General features: G+C 43.7%; 1 protein-coding gene across 4 annotated transcripts in view; it reads right to left on the reverse strand.

The window, feature by feature from the left end:
* Window positions 1-813: 813 nt before the first annotated feature.
* Window positions 814-17899, reverse strand: part of USO1 (USO1 vesicle transport factor) — an 82945-nt gene continuing 65859 nt past the window's right edge. For all 4 annotated transcript variants that reach the window (XM_056111115.1, XM_056111114.1, XM_056111113.1 and 1 more), the window contains 11 exons: window positions 14247-14357; window positions 13875-13993; window positions 13576-13757; window positions 12705-12826; window positions 9028-9166; window positions 8185-8348; window positions 7079-7168; window positions 5441-5539; window positions 3583-3690; window positions 2880-3095; window positions 814-1763 (listed from right to left, as the gene is read on the reverse strand). In XM_056111115.1, coding sequence (XP_055967090.1) covers window positions 1677-1763; window positions 2880-3095; window positions 3583-3690; window positions 5441-5539; window positions 7079-7168; window positions 8185-8348; window positions 9028-9166; window positions 12705-12826; window positions 13576-13757; window positions 13875-13993; window positions 14247-14357 — 1437 coding nt within the window. In that variant the 3' untranslated portion in view covers window positions 814-1676. The remainder of the gene's footprint in view (window positions 1764-2879; window positions 3096-3582; window positions 3691-5440; window positions 5540-7078; window positions 7169-8184; window positions 8349-9027; window positions 9167-12704; window positions 12827-13575; window positions 13758-13874; window positions 13994-14246; window positions 14358-17899) is intronic.

Here is a 17899-nt window from a genome sequence, read left to right on the forward strand (position 1 = left end):
TTCGGCAAACTATCACTGATTTTGCAGATGTTTCTTTCAGGTCTTTGGCTTTCCCTATCTGTGGAAGTCTTACTCTTCTACTGGACCCACTTCTCTTTCTCCTCCTCCCTTCTGCCTGAAACACCCTCAGGAGCCAGCTGTTTGTTATGTGGAGTTAACTTTGGACTGATATCATGGTCTGAGCTTGTCAGGTAATGGTCCTGTGGTCCTCTGCTGAGGGAGCCATCCCAGGACTGCAGCGGGGAGCGGTGTAGGGCTGAGCTGGGAAACACAGCTCTCCCCTAGGAGGTGTGAGGAACACTCTGAAGAGAACTTCCCTTGCAAACATGGCTATCCCCTAAGGGGCTGCTCAAACTATTTTCTGAACCCACAGGGCTGACGGTATATGTTCATCTTCCAACTCTTTTTTTTTTTTTTTGGTTTTTGGGTCACACCCAGAAATGCTCAGGGGTTACTCCTGGTTCTGCACTCAGGAATGACTCCTAAAGGTACTTGGAGGACTATATGGGATGCTGGGGATCGAACAGAGTCAACCGCATGCAAGGCAAACACCCTCTCCTGTACTATCCCTTGAATTATCACTCCGGCCCCCATCTTCCAACTCTTGATGTCCTGCTTTTACATAATTTCATCTTTTAAAGCAGAAACCATTGTTAAACACTCCAATGCTCAGTTCACAAACCGTAATCTTTCTCCAACGTCTCCCAGTCCTGCAGTCCTTCCAATTAAACCCCATTCAATCTTATGGATCCTTTTAGTGAGAACAAAATAAGTTTTCTCAAAATCTAAAAAAAAGGGGAATCACACCAGGGATTACATGAACATAACATCTATTTTTTTTTATTATGAAAACATTAAATTTTGACACATCGTTTCATTTGCTTTTTAAAAATCTATTATCTGACTTAAACTTATTTAGCAAAAAATGCCAATAAATTATATAAATCATAGCCTGGGTCTGCTTGAAACTAGGAACATAATGTTTTCTGATAATCAAATAATAGTAAAGTTTGAGTGGTACGAGCTATTGAGCTTCTAATTTTAGATGTTTAGCTTGAAAAAAAATAGAAATCAACCACGCGCTAATACACCGCTGCCCATGTTCTCGGAAACATTCTCCAGATCCCCATGTGAGTCCTTGTCTTTTTCCTGGGGCACAGAATGCAGCAACCAACAGGCGTCAGGCACTCGCTAGGAGTGTCCTGTCCTGGAACATGGGGCTGGGGAGACAGCATCCCTCCAGTCCTCTTGCCCTGAAGAAAATCATTAACTAAGAATCCCAACACTGAATTCAGAAGCAATGATTCCAATACACATAAACTAAATGTGTTAGTACTTAAAGTCACAAATTCTGGAAAGTGGAATAGACACAAACAGACTGACGTAAACAACCAATGAACTAATAAGGCAAATAGCAGTGCCAACACAGCCTGAAATGCTATCATTTTGGTGTTTGAAGCTCTTTGCAGATTGTTTCGGGACAGTTTAATTTAAATAAAAGACGCGTGTCCTGCGTAGTTACATAGGTGGCATTATTTTAAAAATATGTTAATAGTCTTATTAGAGAATGTTTTCCACATTTTTATTTTCTGTGGAGGCAAATCAGAGCACGCCTTAAAACTCGGTCTTCAAAATAACAGTACAATTGCTATCATTCCTAGAGAGAGATCTTAGAGCTAGATATCTTGATTCTTGTCATCATCTTCAAATTCGTCATTCTCTTCATCTTGCTCTCCACTCAAAAGTTCATCTTCATCTTCAACCTAAAGAAAAAAGCAACACTTAACATTACAAAGACGTTTCATATTTTGTTTGTCTGTTTTGTGCCTGTGCCTGGCTGTGCTCAGGGCTTACTCCTGGCTCGGTGCTCAGGGATCACCCCTGGTGGTGCCTGGGGGACCAGGTAGGGTGCTGGGGATCAAACCTGGATTGGTCATGTGCAAGGCAAACTCCTTAATTGCTGTGCTACTGTGCAGGCCCCAGATGTGTTTACATTCAACACATAATTATATATACCCTGTTAATAAATTCCTTACCCTAGAAATTATAAATTAAAAGCCATCTGATTTCCTCAATTTAAGACTCAAAGATCCTGTCCTTTTTAATATGAAATGGACACTGGGTTGATCTGCTGATGGGTGACTTCAGCTCCCTACAAACAATTCCAAACCAAACATTGCAAAACAGAAGGGTATATCTGGATGCTGAGCTGTTGCGACTTTGGTAATGGAATCAATTGACTTCCTAGACTGATATTTCCCCAAATTGGGTGACACTGCTCTCTGGGGGGAGCCTGAGGGAATCAGGAGTCGGGGATGGTTGTGGTGGTCGCAGCCATGAGTGCACTGGGGAGGACTTTCTGCTTTGCTTTACAGGACGTTGATTTGGTGATGAGTGGGCTTGGCAATTTTCCCCCTCCTCTCACAAGGGGGGCAGTGCTTGGATTAATTTTAGGAAGTGTTGTCTAGATCATTTCAGTTAACACGATGGCAACTTTGCCTAATCTGTAGTTGTTTCTGACAACATCAGTAGGTGCTCTGGGTACCTTGAGGTACCAGAGATAGAATCTGGGCCTCCTGCATTGGAGCATGTGCTCACACCTTTGAGCTCTGTCTCTGTCTTCCAATCTGTATCTTAAGTCAATTCACCCAATACCACAAAGGCAATGGCAACACATCACAGACTTACACATCTATGCTTGCAATGTAGGTACCGTGAGCTATATAGCTACTACAGGCTAACACCTCCACACTATTGTACAGTTAAAAGAAGATACTTAAAAAAAATTGTGTGTGTGTATATATGTACATATTATATATATACATACATATATACATATATATATGAATAAAGTCTTTGAGGAAATATTTCAGTCTTACTGGATGACCAAAGTCCTTTAGTTTTGTCTTTAATGAAAATATTTTCTGATCCTGATCAGCCAACAGCACCAAGAGGTCATCTTGTTCTTTCTTGGAATCTATCATGTCCACCTCTAACTTGTTTTTTTCATTTTGTAAAACGGCAATGGTGCTGTTTGATGAATCCAGCTGTTTTTTAATCGCAGCTCTTTCCTCAGACAGAACACGAATTTCATTCTGGAGGGGAAAAATGGTAAAAATCACTCATCTACAATTAGTATCAATTCTGCTAGGGTTTTTAACAAATAGGTCTTTTTCTATGACAAATTGCTATACTTGGAACTTGTCTAATCTGGGGCTGTCTGAAAATGTGAAGGACAGAGGTTTAAACACACAGACACAGACACACACAGTCACCCCCACACTCACCCACTCATCATTACCCATCTCCCACCACACCAGGAAATTTCGTATTTGGCTATTACATCATAAATGATTACTGTGAAAAATAAATTTTACATCCCAAAATTAGTCTTGATGAGCTAGTCCTCAAAATATTTCCAATATAATATTTCTGATATTATATTGGAATAAATCTGCAACATGCAAAAAGCCTTGTAGACTCCAGCTCCTCCTGACCACCTTGCAGCATCAAGCAAGGAGCAGGTGCCAGCAACTCCCAGATGTGGCACAAACACCAAAACACCACCAAACGCGAGCTGACCTTTAATTCTTTAGTCTCCTGTAATAATGCCGACAGTCTTCCTTCTACATCAGTAGTTTTTGTGGCTATTACAGATTCATTCTCTACTGGTATAGGAGCTGATTTTTCCTGCAAGCAAAAATGGTCAAAAAAAAAAGTCTGAAATTGGTATGAAAGCTCAAAAGTGATTTAATTTTCTTGTTGTTTTTTAAAATTTGATTTCCAGTAACAGAAAATATACCCATTTCTCTATTTACATGTGATAAATTGCTTCTCCCTAGAAACAATGGGAGCAGGCAAAGTCAGGAGCAGGGCGGTACCGGCCTCAGCAGAGTGCACGAGAGGCTGGGCTGAGCGTCCCAGATCACCAAGAGTGGAAACAAGGAAAGTTCCGGGAGAAGCTGGGTGAGTTTTCAGGCGTGTGCTAGACTAAATCTAACTGCCCTGATGAAACTGTTGGTAAAAACACCGAAGTTAAAGGTGACTTTGCTCATGAGAAAAAGAGGAGAGTTAGTTATAGACAAAACTTCTTTGGCCTTAGAGAACGTATACATTACAATCGAATGTCAGCATGAATTTGAAGGTTCAGGCTGGGGAGACGGGTCAAAAGCGGGGGCTTCTTCCCAGCACTGCCAGGAGCAACCAACCCCCACGACTGAATCAGAATAAGACAGTAAGTAGGTGTGGCCCCCAAACAAAACAAAACAAAGGATGTGAAAGGTAGTTTTGATCAGGTTTCAGACAGAAAAAAGGGGCAAATTAGTGAAAAGTCAATCCTGGTTCTAAAGAGGCAACGGATTTAGTTCAATAATGTACTAGTATTTTATGGAAATCAGAACTTCTAAGTTATGAACCTGGATGCTGAGATAAGGAGAGAGTTTGGGGCCATCCCTGGCAGTGATCAGGGATATTCCATGTTCAGTGCATGGGGAAGCAGGTGATGCTAGGAATCCAACATGGGCCTCTTTGATCCTTGCTACCCCGTATGGCCCCCAGGCACCTCCAGGAATGACTCCCTGAGCATAGAAGTCAGGAGTAACCCAGAAGACGGCTGGATATGGCTCCAAAACAAAACAAAACAAAACAAAAAATCAGAACAACAACAAAAAAAGTGAGGGGTGAGAGATAAACTGAAGAAGGAAATGTTAAGAAAACAACAATCAAACCTGAAGGCACAGAGAACTCTATTTATCCCACTGCAATTAATGACAAAGCATATTCTAGTGAAATGACAGGATATAGCTGAACAACCATTTATTTATAAGGTGTTTACACAGGGAACTTCGAGTAACCAATCACTGTAGCAGAATCCAGAACAGAAATGTAGTTAATTCAGGAAGGACGTGCAGAGGGTTGTCCCTCGGATGATGCCTGGACCTCCGTAAACTGCACAGGATACCGACAAGGTTTCTCACAAAATTTTATTCTGGTTTTGGAGCCACTCCATCTGTGCTCAGGTCCTACTCTTGGCTCTGCAGTCAGGGATGACACCTGGCAGGGCTCAGGGTCATATGTGGGATTGAATTCGGGTTGGCTGTGTGCAGGGCAAGCACCTTACCTGCTGTACAGCTGTTTCTGATAATTTTATATGAGCAGAAAACCTGGCAACTAAAATTAAGGGATCAGGCATGAGATCAAATACCACTCAGATAAACACTAAGTAACCAAATAAACGGAATCTGTTTATTGTCAAATAAATGGCTGCCACCAAGGGTAATAACTGTCACTAGAACTCTGGCTAGTGAACAACCTACCTAAAGAGAAAAGAGTTTGGCAAATCCACTTCTTTTTCACTGTCGCATAAAAATAAGACACAGCCTTGTGTCTACTAATTTTTAGAAGGGAAACAAACAACAGCAACAAAAAAGAGTTCACTTACCAAAGCTTCTGTTTTCTTTAACAGCTCTTGCTTTTCAGTCTGCAGCTTGGTGATCTCCGCAGACTGTGAATTTAACTGAGACTTTAACACTGACAGTTCCTAAGAAAGAGACAAAAATAGTCACACCTAACATTAAACAGCCTGACATTTTTACTACAGAAACACCTGCTTATAGAACAAATTTTTTAATTCCCTTTTGAAATGCCAATTCTCTGAAGAATCATTCTCGAAATTCAGGTTTAAGATGGAGAAAAGAACACAACTCACTTCTGCTTTCTGAGATCTGATGTAAAAATAATCATGAATGGGGTTGGGAGAGATAGTCTAATAGGCAGGGTGCCTGCCTTGCACACAGCTGACTGGGGTTCAATCTCCAGCACCCTAATTGGCCTTCTGAGCCCTGCCAGGAGGGATCCCGAACTGGAGTCAGGAGTAGGCCTGAGTGCTGCTGGATGCGGCCTCCACCCCCCAAAAAATCATGACGGTAGAAAAGAAGGGCTAGAAGGAGGAGGTGGTGTTGAACAGTGGTAAAGTTTAGTGCATGAATCCCTATCGGTAGCATTACCGGTAAGTCAGGGTGCCAAGACTTTATTTAAGAAGTGCCTGTCACGGAGGCAGGCTGGGAGGTGGGAGGAAAATAAGGGACACTGTGGAGGGTTGAGTTTTCCTCCCTGCCCCGACCAGGGCTCCGGCAGCCAAAGACCTCCAGGACCAGCCACCACCATGCTGAGACCACTCTCCGCACACATGAAGGTACTGGCAGAGGGACAAAGCCACGTGGGTTCCGGGGCCGAGATCTCCAAGCCTACTCAGATTGGGGCCGGGCATCCTCCACCCAGACCCTCCAAACTCCAGTAGGCGGGGGTCACACCCACCAACTGGCCCCCTGGCGCCGTGTAATCCATCAGCGGCCAAGACTCAGAGACTATAAAAACCAGCTCCCGGAACCGCGCGACATCTTATTATGACATCTCATTATCTCATTCCTACTTTGGACAAACTGGCAGGCTACCGAATGCAGCCTGCCCACACGGCAAACTCCCCGTGGCATACCCAATATGCCAAATATCAGTAACAATGATAGGTCTCATTCTCCTAAAGAGCCTTGAATATAATCTCAGGGCTAGGATGAAAGAGACGTTACTGGGGCCTGCTCGAGGCAATCGACGAATAACAGGATGATTTGTGATTTGTGATTTTTGTGGAGGGAAAAGGAACACATAAAGGGATTGGTGCTGTAACACTGTGTGCCTGAAACCTAATCATGGAATCCCATGTCATTAACCCACAGTGACCAAAAATAAAAACCACTCTCAGGGGCTGGAGCGATAGCACAGCAGGTAGGGCGTTTGCCTTGCACGCAGGCAATATGGCCGACCCGGGTTTGATTTCCAGCATTCCATATGGTCCGCCGAGCAACACCAGGAGTAATTCCTGAGTGCATGAGCCAGGAGTAACCCCTGAGCATTGCCAGGTGTGACCCAAAAAGCAAACAACAACAACAACAAACACCACTCTCAGATGTTTAAATATCGGTCTTCTTCATTATTCAATTCTGCTTACACTTGACAAAGCAGGTGTGGGCATAATAGGACTATTACTCGAAAAGACAGCACTCGGGTCAAGCTGGAAATGTACCTGTTTCAGTTCTGCAATCTCTTCAGCATCTCTGAGTGACGCTGCCACTACAGACTGTTCATTCGTGTCTGGTGATGTTTGCAAAGATTTCTACAAACAGCATACAGACAAACCATAAAATAAATTTAGTCTAAAGGAATGGGGGAAGACATTACAGAATTGTACACATGTAAGTTATGTCCCTCCCAGTCCCACCCTGCTGAGCAATCTCAGTTTTATAACCCAAGGCCACAGTTCGTTCATTTACCAGCTGTCTATTTCCTTGTTTTGCTTAAGTATCACAGATGAGTGAGTTCATTTGGTATTTACTCGCTTCGTTCTTTTTTGTTCGTCATTTCTGTTCAAGGTGCAGAGAACTGCAAGCTTTCATCTTTTTTTACAGCTATATCAATATATATGTGTGTGTGAGCACACACATAGTGCTCAAGACTTACTCCTGGCTCTGTGCTCAGGGATCACCCCTGATCTCTAGTGATGCTCAGGGACCATATGCAAGTGCCTTAGCCCCTATTTCCTTGGCCCCCAAAGGTCATACTTTTGAAACCTCAGCATATGAGGCTGCAGTGACAGCATAATGGGTAGGGTATATGCCTTGTACTTGGCTGACCTGGGTTCAATCCCCAGCATACCATATGGTTCCCCGAGCCCAGTAATTCCCGAGTACAGAGCCAGAAATAACCCCTGAGCACTGCCAGGTGTGGCCCCCAAACAATAAATAAATAAATAAATAAATAAAACCTTAGCATAATAATTCTGCTCAAGGGATCTAGAAAAAGAAAGAGCTGGATAATGAGAATTACTTCTTTACATAATTAAAGGGCTAGAGCGATAGCACTTCGGTAGGGCGTTTGCCGTGCACGCAGCCAATATGGCCGACCCGAGTTCAATTCCTCCGCCCCTCTCGGAGAGCCTGGCAAGCTACCGAGAGTATCCCGCCCGCACAGCAGTGCCTGGCAAGCTCCCCGTGACGTATTTGATATGCCAAACACAGTAACAACAAAGTCTCCAATGGAGACAGTACTAGGCCCGCTCAAGCAAATCGATGAACAACGGGAGGACAGTGACAGTGACAGTGACATAATTAAAACTTGTTAACATCTACTTACCAACCGTTCGATTAAAGCGTCCTTTTCAGCCAGCTGGCTTTGTAAATGTTCCTGGTTTCTCTTTAATTCTTCTATCTCTTCTAATAACCCAGGAATTTCCTGTAGCTGAATGCCATTCATCTGGGACCCATCATTGTGTGAACCTTGGTGTTGATTGTCTTTTCCTATTAGAAGAGCATAAAACTCTAAAAATCAACATGAGGCTAAAGCTTTATAATTTTTTTACTTCTATATTAGATTCAGATACAAAAGTACATATGCAATTTACTTAATTCATTTACTTAGAGCACTTTTACGAAACATTTAATCTTTTCAAATTAGTGTGTTTACAAAATTGCAATTTCTAGGGTTTGGGGGAGGAAAGCAGCAAAGCCTTATAAAAACTAAATTGCTGGGATGAGGAAATAGCATAGGGGCTAAAGTTCATGAACCCCTGGCTGAGTACTGCCAGGTATCTCCCCTGTGTCCCCTGCACAGTTCCCAAGTCACTGACAACCCTCCCCGGCCCCCCTCCCCCAAAGGACTAAACTGTATGGCTTGGTGATGTATGATGAAGTCAGCACAGTAGGTTCAGTTCCATCTACTAGTTAACTCCCTGAGCTGGAGTTTCATATTAAGCTGGCTGGGGTTGGGTCCAGGCATCAGTAATTATGATTCTCACGGGCAGACAAGGTGAAGTATCAATGGATCATTTACTCAAACAGGTAACAAGGAGTTCAGAATTTAAGTCGTGGTGATATGTTTTTGCAGAGGTAACTGAAGGTTAGAGATAGTCTGGTCCACTCCCATTACCTGTGACTTTGTCTATTCCTTATTGCCCATTGGAGGACAAGCTCCACTTACCCAGCTGGACTTTAAGGAGATTATACTGGTCCCTGTGCTGCTGAATCTGAGACACCTGCTGTGTGACCGTGGTTTCAAGGTGCTCATTCTGACTTTTTAATGTGGAAATCTGCTGCTTCAACTCCTCAAGTTGCAGATCCTGTGGCACAAAATATTTATTAAGTGTTTTAGAGTCCGACTAAGTAGCAATACGAAGATGAGCAAGTTACACATCAGACTGGGCTGAGAGGCAGCTGAGAGGGCTGGAGTGCGTGTCTGGCACGCTGAAGGTCCTGGGTTTAGTCCCCAGCAGTCTATCAGGCTGCCTCGCCAAGTCCCTCTCCAGCACCTGGATGTGTGGCCCTTGCAGCCTTCAGCAACACAGAGCAGCAACAAACTGCCTGGCTTCAAACCCCTCCTGCCCCTACAGCTAGACCCATGAGCACTGTATAGGGGCACCCCCCAAATTAGAGACTGTGTTGGGTCAAGTACTCAATACCTCCAAACGCATTCACCACAACAGCACACTAATATGTGCACCAAAGACAGTAACATGCTGCGAAATTGTGAGAGATTTCAAGTCGACTCCAATGGCGAAGTCTGGCGTCCCACAGTATTTCCAAGCAGTAGGGAGAGGCGGCAGTGGGAGGGTATAGGGACGGCTGGGCCAGGACCCCACCGTGTAGACCACCAAAGCATTAAGCTCTTTACATTTAACCACTTAAGAAGCTTAGTAATGCTGCTGGGCCACCCCAGGTGGGGGGCGTGTTGTCCCTCTGCCTGCTCCCCCTGGGCGGCTCGGTGGCTGTCATCCTCCAGAGGTCATTGGACAGTCAGGTCTGGGCCTGCAGTGACGAAACTTGTTGGGCCTCAGGGATGGGGGGGAGCCGGGCCTGTCTTCCCCACCCCAACGAGACCCCAAGTCATCGCCCACGAACGGCCTCTCTGGCTTCTGATGAAGCTGCTCAACGGCCATGATCCCAGAGACTCAGGAGCAAATCTCGAAACCCAGTGGCTTTTGGCAGAAATCCCTCCAGATTTAAGTGTTAAAATTTCGGAATTTCAAAATCACATGGCCCTACTATGTTATTCATAACCAGCAATAGAACACAAATTGTCTACTGTTGCCTTTTCAGCAGATCTGAGTGTTGGGGTAAAATTTCAAATAATAATGGTGGGTCTGGTGTCGAAATATTGAATGTGTTCAAAGTAGAAAGAGAGTAATGTGGAAATCATCTGCCCCACAGGTAGGAGGAGGGTGTGGGATGGCAGTATACTGGGGTTTTGGGTGGTGGAGAATGGGCACTGGTGAAGGTACGTGTGTTTCATTGTATGACCGAGACTTAGACCAGAAAGCTTTGTACTGCTCTCACGGTGATTCAATAAATAAAATTATAAAAAATGAAGAAAAAAAAAGAAGCTTAGTAAATGTACATACAAATACACGTATATGGTTCTAGTAACATGAATAAAAGATTACAGAACATTAAGAGTACTGGGGGGGAAGTGGAGATGTTGGGACCGGAATGATGGTACAGCAAGCAGGGCGCTCACTTTGCTCACTGCCAAACCGGGTTTGATCCCCAGAACCCCAAACGGTCCCACAAGCCCACCAGGAGTGATCCCTGAGCACAGAGCAAACCCTGAACACCACCAGGTAGGACCCCTCCCCTACACTGAAAAAAAAAAAAAGAAAGAGATGTCAACTCTTACTACCCTACTATTATTGAAATTCTATTTACTAATTTCTTATTTTTCCAATCCAACCACTTTAATTAATTTTTGGTTTTGCAACCCCACCATGGCCAGGGCTTACTCCTGGCTCTGCGCTCAGAGATCACTCCTGGAGGAGCTCAGAGTATGGGGGATAGAACACGGGATGGCAGCACGCAAGACTAGAGCTCTACCCACTGAACTACACTGCACTATTTCTCCACTTCCCTTTCCCCCAACCCCCAAGACCAAGTTCTATCACTCCCATTGTGTTTCTTTTTTTTTCTCGATTTTTGGACCACACTTGGCCTTGTTCAGGAATCACTCCTGACTCTGCACTCAAGAATTACTCCTGGCAGTGTTCAGGGGATCAAATTCGGGTCTGCTATGTAAATGACAAATGCCCTCCCTGCTGTGCGATCTCTCAGGCCCAAGCTCTCTCTCTAAGAATTTTCCCTGGATGGATACCCAGCATGGTGGGAGGTGAGGGTGGCCAGGACCCCTCCTCCAGGGAGCTTTCTCACTGGGGATCCCTCAAAACACAGTCATGACTTGGCACTGAGGGTGGCGCCAGGGTTTGGACTCTTGGTCTTATGTTTGCTGGACAAAAAGCTTTAAAGAGAGAGATTCTCAAACTTTCCTCTGTATCTGAGAACATTTTAAAATTCCTGCTATCTCTGGGATGGAGAGATGTTCAACGGGCAGGAGAGCAAATTTTGCATGCAGGAGTCCTAGGTTTGATACCTGGCATTACATGGTCCCCCAAGAACCTGAGCCACGAGTAGCCCATGAGCCCCGTCAGGTATGGTCCCCCAAAACAAACACACAAGCAATCCCAGATGCCTTTGTACCATTACTAAAAATTGGATTGAGGGACAGATCACAACGATGATAATTACATCAGCATAATTTCTGAGTCGAATACCCTCCACCCCCCCACCTAAAATATTTCAATATTTTTCAGTTTTAGATGACTCCAACATGAAATCAACTTTGAAAACCACTGCTTGAGGGCCAATCTTGTTAAAAACTGGGTTGTGACCCCAATTTGGCGGGGGGGGGGGGGGAGGTTGGGTTGGTCACATAACTTTTAAAAAATGTTTTTTAAAGGAGATTTCTTTATAATTATCAGCAAATGTTTGATTTTTATGCATATTTCATATACCGATATTCTAAGGTCACACATTTCTTAGGTGAAAAATGATGAGGGCCAGAGAGACAGTACAGCGATTCAATCCCTGGCATCCCAAATGGTCCATAAGGGCCTGAGAGCATCGCCCCTCCTGCTCACAAAAACAAGTGTTGGGAGTGCAAAGTTTCAGAGGCCTCGTCTTAAGCCCCTTAAACCCCTGCTCCAAACCACCTAAATGAGTTGTCTCTCCAAAGCCGCTGTAATCTTCAGTTACCTCTATCACCAATCTTAATAAGTGTTACAAAAATCTATTCTCAACCATAATGCCCAAAGGAGAGGGAGAGAGACAAAGAAGAAAAGTGCCTGACATACGTGGTGGGAAATATATAGTGGTAGAGGGACAGGGACTGAAACCCAACCATAAAGAGCTTTGTAACTGTATCTCATGGTGATTCCAATAAATAAATAAATGAATAAATAAATAAAATCTTTGCATATTGTCTTCCAAGGATTGTGGTGGGAATATGTCTGGTTCTTTTTTTTTCGGTGGGGGAAGTCAGACCTGGCAGTGCCCAGGGCTCACTCCTGGTGGGGCTGGGGAAACTGTACTGAGTGCAGGGATCGAATCCAGGTCAGCAGCATGTAAGGCAAGTGCGCTACCTCCTGTATTATCGCTAAGGCCTGACTCATATTTTTATTCTCCACATCTCACACAATGTTCAGCTTCCAACCGGGCTTATGTTCAGATACCCCAAGTATATCCCCTCCACATTTGAAGTGTCAGGAAGAATCCTTTGCAGAAGTAAGAAAGCAGCTCTCCAGATCGAACATCGGGAGGTTTGGCTGCACATACCTGCTCTCGAATCATATTCTTGTAGTGAGACACAATGCTGTCATGCTGTTCCAGAGTTTTCTTCACCTCTTCTTCCTTCTGATCTTCCTCACTGGACTTATAAATAGCTTTCGTTATCACACCTGTAAAGGAAGGCTCATCTGAAGCTTGCTGTGCACACAGGAAGCACTTCATTAGTGAGGACTGACACTTGTATGGGTGGGAGGCTCGCATAGGGCACAAGGCCTGCCTCAACTTCCTGAATGCCGTCCCCATGCATGGCCTGGCATCACCTGCAGGCCCTTCCTCACCACAGGGCTATCCCAGGCGACCCCCAGCATCACAGGATCAAGCAGCACCTGGGGGCCCGAGCAGTGTAGAATTCTCAAGCCTTCACACTGCAGCGCTCAGCCCTGGAGAGCCCTGAGCAACGCTCTAAAGTGGCCTACTCTACACCACCAACACAGAATAAGTGGGGGCCAAGGTGCTAGTAGTACAGTGGCAGAGCGCTTGCCTGCAATGTGGCCAGCCTGGGTTCGATCCCTGGCACTGCACATGGGAGACGACATGGCACCCATATGGGAAGGCGTGATCCCTAAGCACAGAGCCAGGAGTAAGCCCGAGCACTACCAGGCGTCTCCCCACCCCCATCCCCAAAACAATAATAACAAAATGAATTGGTAAAAACATATGGCCGAAGTCTCCTACAGTAAGAAATAATCTTCATAAGTTTCTTGAAAATAAAAAGGCCCTCGATGGGTTACTGACCAAGAGCTAGGAGGTACAGAACCCTACTTCCAGGCTTACCATTCACTGATAGGCCCGTGTCCAAAATATACACAGACAATACAATTATAAGTACTTACTAGTGATTACCAAAAGTTCATATTACCTTCAAGTTCTTTTACCAGCTTCGTAAACTCGTGATCGAATACCATGTATTCTGGAGTGGGAAAGTTCGGCTGTGGTTTCTGAGATGCTCTAGAATATAACTCATGTTTGCTAATGAATCCTAGTTTCTCTATGAAATTCTCTTTGCCAATTCTTTTCTCTATTAGTTGTTTTAGCTTCTCCCTACAGAGGAAAGCAGAGTGAGATGCCTAAGAAGTCAGGACAAAGAATAAAGACACGGTCTATATGCGCTTAGCAGAAACCTCGAACTTTTCCTTGTAGCGTCTTCTTTGTACTTACTTCATGTAGTTCTCAAGAGAGTTATCATTGAAGTAAATAGAAATGCCCAACAGAAGGGCACATAAGCCTTGAACCAACTGCTCTTCTTCTCCAAGATTTTCTGCAATCTGTCCTGTCAGCTGAAATCTTTGTTAAGGAGACCAATGACTCTATATATCTAGAATACCTTATTTGAGTTATACATATGTACATAAAATAAATCCATTCCTAAAAGAAATTCAATATACAGTCTAAGCCACATACACAGATAAGCAAGCACCACCACCATTCAGACAGTTAAAAGAGCTTCAATAACTGGAATATTTGGGCTAACCTCTAATTAAAATATAGTTTTAGAAATATACACATATCCTACTAAAATGTAAAGGATACAAATGGGACATTGGCTGAATTGTGAAGAAAATGTGTTACCGCAATGGGACAGTTACTCAGCCAGGTACAAAGCAACATTAATAATCCAACTCTTGTTTGTATTTTGCTTCCCTGCAATAGACAAGTTGGCATAAATCTCTATTCATTTCATTTTTTTTCTTCAGAGTTAAAGTTGTCCTAAGATCCTTACCCATTTGCAGCTAATAAAACAATCTGAGCAGCTCATAAAACATGTGTCAAAAATGCATATTTAAAAACTGAACTAAAGAAACCAACCCTGTGTCTTCTACAAGTGGTACTTCCCCAAATCAACAAAGAGCAGAAATTAGAATTGATTCATCTGCATAGGCATATCCAGGTTATCAAAGATTCTGTTAGTGGAAAAGAAAAAATTTGTGGTAAAGAAAAACTTTATTATGTAGTTGCTTAAATTAAATGAAACAAACCCCCAAAATTCAAACCTGAAAGCTTTGTAACTGTAGCTCAGTGATTCAATTAAATAAACCCTAAAACACTTTATAATTATATAGATCTGCTTGGCAAATTTATGATGCTTAAAAAAATTCTAAAGTAAGTAGGGACAATTTTTTTAATCTCCTTCAGAAAAAGTCAAGGGAAAAAATATAACAAAATAATTGTACCATGAATTAGTCAACTTTCATTACAAAACAGTATTAACAGGCCAGATACAGATTCACTAACTACATGCCAGATAAAAACTTACAAACACAATTGAGAATAAAAAAAAGGATTTTTTAGATTATTTGACATAATATTTATTATCTTCTATATGGAATATTCTCTGAGCTCAGAACATTTTCTTCATTTCTACAACCTATATTAAGATAAAAATATAAAACTGTTTGAAACAAAATAATGAAAACTAAGAGAAAGCGGTTTGCTAGAGGAAATTTTAGAAAATACCTAAAATGCTACTATTCAAAGATCTAGATAAGGAATAAGATTTGAAGTAAACATGAATGTGTTTTGAAAATTTTCTGTGCACTAGTTGTTCTAATTTTATGAACCTTGATGCCAATATTTCAGAGGTACTATAATCTAAGTATATTTAATAATGAGTTAAACAAGTTTCAAATCAGACCTCTTCAAGTGGTTTACAAAGTAAGATTATTTGAACACCTTATTTCATGAGCTCTTATTTTTGCTCTTTCCATGCCTCTTATGCCCACAACTTATCTTCATGTGTCCCATGTAAACTAGAAGGTTAAAAAATACTCTTAATTACAGACCTATGAGCCATAAAAACCTTACAATTAATTATCATTATGAATGGTTTGTTGATTTCTCCTGATTATATACACAAAACCTATGAGGCAGAACACCATATGGAAGTACACAAATAAACTGCAGTGTCTACACATGGGAATTCTTATAACTGGCTAATGTCTGAGTAAACTAAAATGATCTTAGAGTAAAATCTGAATCTTCTAGAAATCTGCCCTTTGCAGTGCTGAAAGAAGAGCAAGGCCGAACTAATGAGAAACAGAAGATGGAAAGGGGCAGGAGAGATGATAGTACAGTGGGTAAGGTGCTTGCCTTCCACACAGCTGACCTCGGTTCGATCCCTTGTACCCGGTACGGTTCCCCCACCCCACCAGGAGTGATCCCTGAGCGCAGAGCTAGGAGTAAGTCCTGAGCACTGTTGGGTGTGATCCCTAAACAAAAGAAACGGAAGGTGGAATAAATACCTCATTAACTACAGCAACAAAAAAGATGAGTACTCAAGAATAAGCCTAATCAAGAACACACAAAACCCAATGAGGAAAACTTTAAAACACATTGGAATACAAAGGGAGGGATATCAACAAAAGGATACCAAGTGGATTGTTGTTGTTCTGGGGCCACACTCGGTGATGTTCAGTGATTGGTTACTCCTGGCTCTGCACTCAAGAATTACATCTGGCAGTGCTGGGGACCATGTAAGATGTGGGGGATCCAATTCAGGTTGGCCGAAGGCGAGGCAAATATCCTACTCACTGTACCATCACGTTGGCCTATGACACATCTTGCATGCAAGAAGACCCAGGTTTGATCCCTAGCACTCTTGGTCTATAAGCACTGTCAGGGGTAGACTCTGAGCACCTCCACACGTGGTGCCCCCTGCCCCCCAAATTAATGTAATCCAAATAAAAATACCAACAGGTGGGACCAGAAAGATGGAAAGAAGGAAGTCACTTGACTTGCATGTGGGTGACCTGGGTTCAATCCCTGGCACCCCATATAGTCCTAAGCCCACCAACAATATCTCTGGGAGATCTCAGAGCCGAGAGTAAGCCCTGAGCACTGCCAAGTAGCACTGTAGCACTGTCCTCCCATTGTTCATCGATTTGCTCGAGTGGCCACCTGTAAAGTCTCCATTGTGAGACTTGTTACTGTTTTTTGGCATATCGAATACACCACAGGGAGCTCTGCCGTGTGGGTGGGATACTCTTGGTAGCTTGCCGGGCTCTCTGAGAGGGACAGAGGAATTGAACATGGGTCAGCGCATGGAAAGCAAACACCCTACCCGCTGTGCTATAGTTCCAGCCCTAGCACTGGATCATCACAAGCATGATCCAAAAACCAAAAAACCAAAACAAAAACCAAGGGATGTATACGCTTGCCCTGCATGTATGAGCCCTGACAGCACCAAAGAAATCTAAAGACTTGTTGGGACAATGAGATAAATGTCTAGATAAATGTCTAGAGTCAATATCTCACATAGTTGACTGAGAAAAATGAAACAAGATTTGAACAAAAAAATGAAACCAGAAAGTATGAGATGAAAACAGGAACAAGTTAGAATCTTGAGGTGCAGGCTCAGGAGACGGCTCAGGATTTGTGTGCAAACTTTGCATGTTGGAGGCCCAAGTTTGATCCCTGGCATCACATGGCTCCTTGAGTGCCATCAGGATGACCCCTGAGCAGCAAGCCAGGAGCAGTCACCTGAGGTTTCTGTTTGTCCACAAACAAAAACAAAATCTTTGAGGTGGGGAAGAAGCCTTGAGGATTTTCTACGCGTGCAGAAAAAAAAATTTGTGGCTCAGAGAGGCAGCTCAACAGGCGCGAGCATATGCTCTGCAGGCGCAAGGCCTGGGTGTCATGGCCAGCACCGCAGATCTGAGCACGGCCAGGAGCACCCTCAACACAGCAGGTTGTGGACCTACCCAGCTCCCATGCCACCACAAAAAATACAAAAGAAAAATGTCTGAGGCGTCAGAAAGTGGCTTAGGGAGGAGAGTACATGGCTCCTCACAGGCCCCAGGGGCACCGGCAAGTGTGGTCCCATACCTCACCATTGGGACAGAACATGCAATCTACAGACCCACAGAGAAGAGCTGAATGGGAATGGCCCCGTCCTCCTGAGCACCTTGGGGACTGGGGATGGGGTCACTGTCACTGTCTTCCCATTGTTCATCGATTTTCTCGAGAGGGCCCAGTAACGTCTCCACTGTGACAACTGTTATTGTGTTTGGCATATCGAATATGTCATGGGGAGCTTGCCAGGCTTTGCTGTGCGGGTGAGATACTCTGGGTAGCTAGCTTGCCGGGCTCTCCGAGAGGGGCCGAGGAATCGAACTCGGGATGGTCATGTTTGCTTGCAAGGCAAATGCCCTACCCGCTGTGCTATGGCTCCAAAAATCAATCCATAA

The sequence above is a fragment of the Sorex fumeus genome, unplaced genomic scaffold (genome assembly GCF_029834395.1).
Source record: "Sorex fumeus unplaced genomic scaffold, SorFum_2.1 ptg000013l, whole genome shotgun sequence".
Taxonomy (NCBI): domain Eukaryota; kingdom Metazoa; phylum Chordata; class Mammalia; order Eulipotyphla; family Soricidae; genus Sorex; species Sorex fumeus.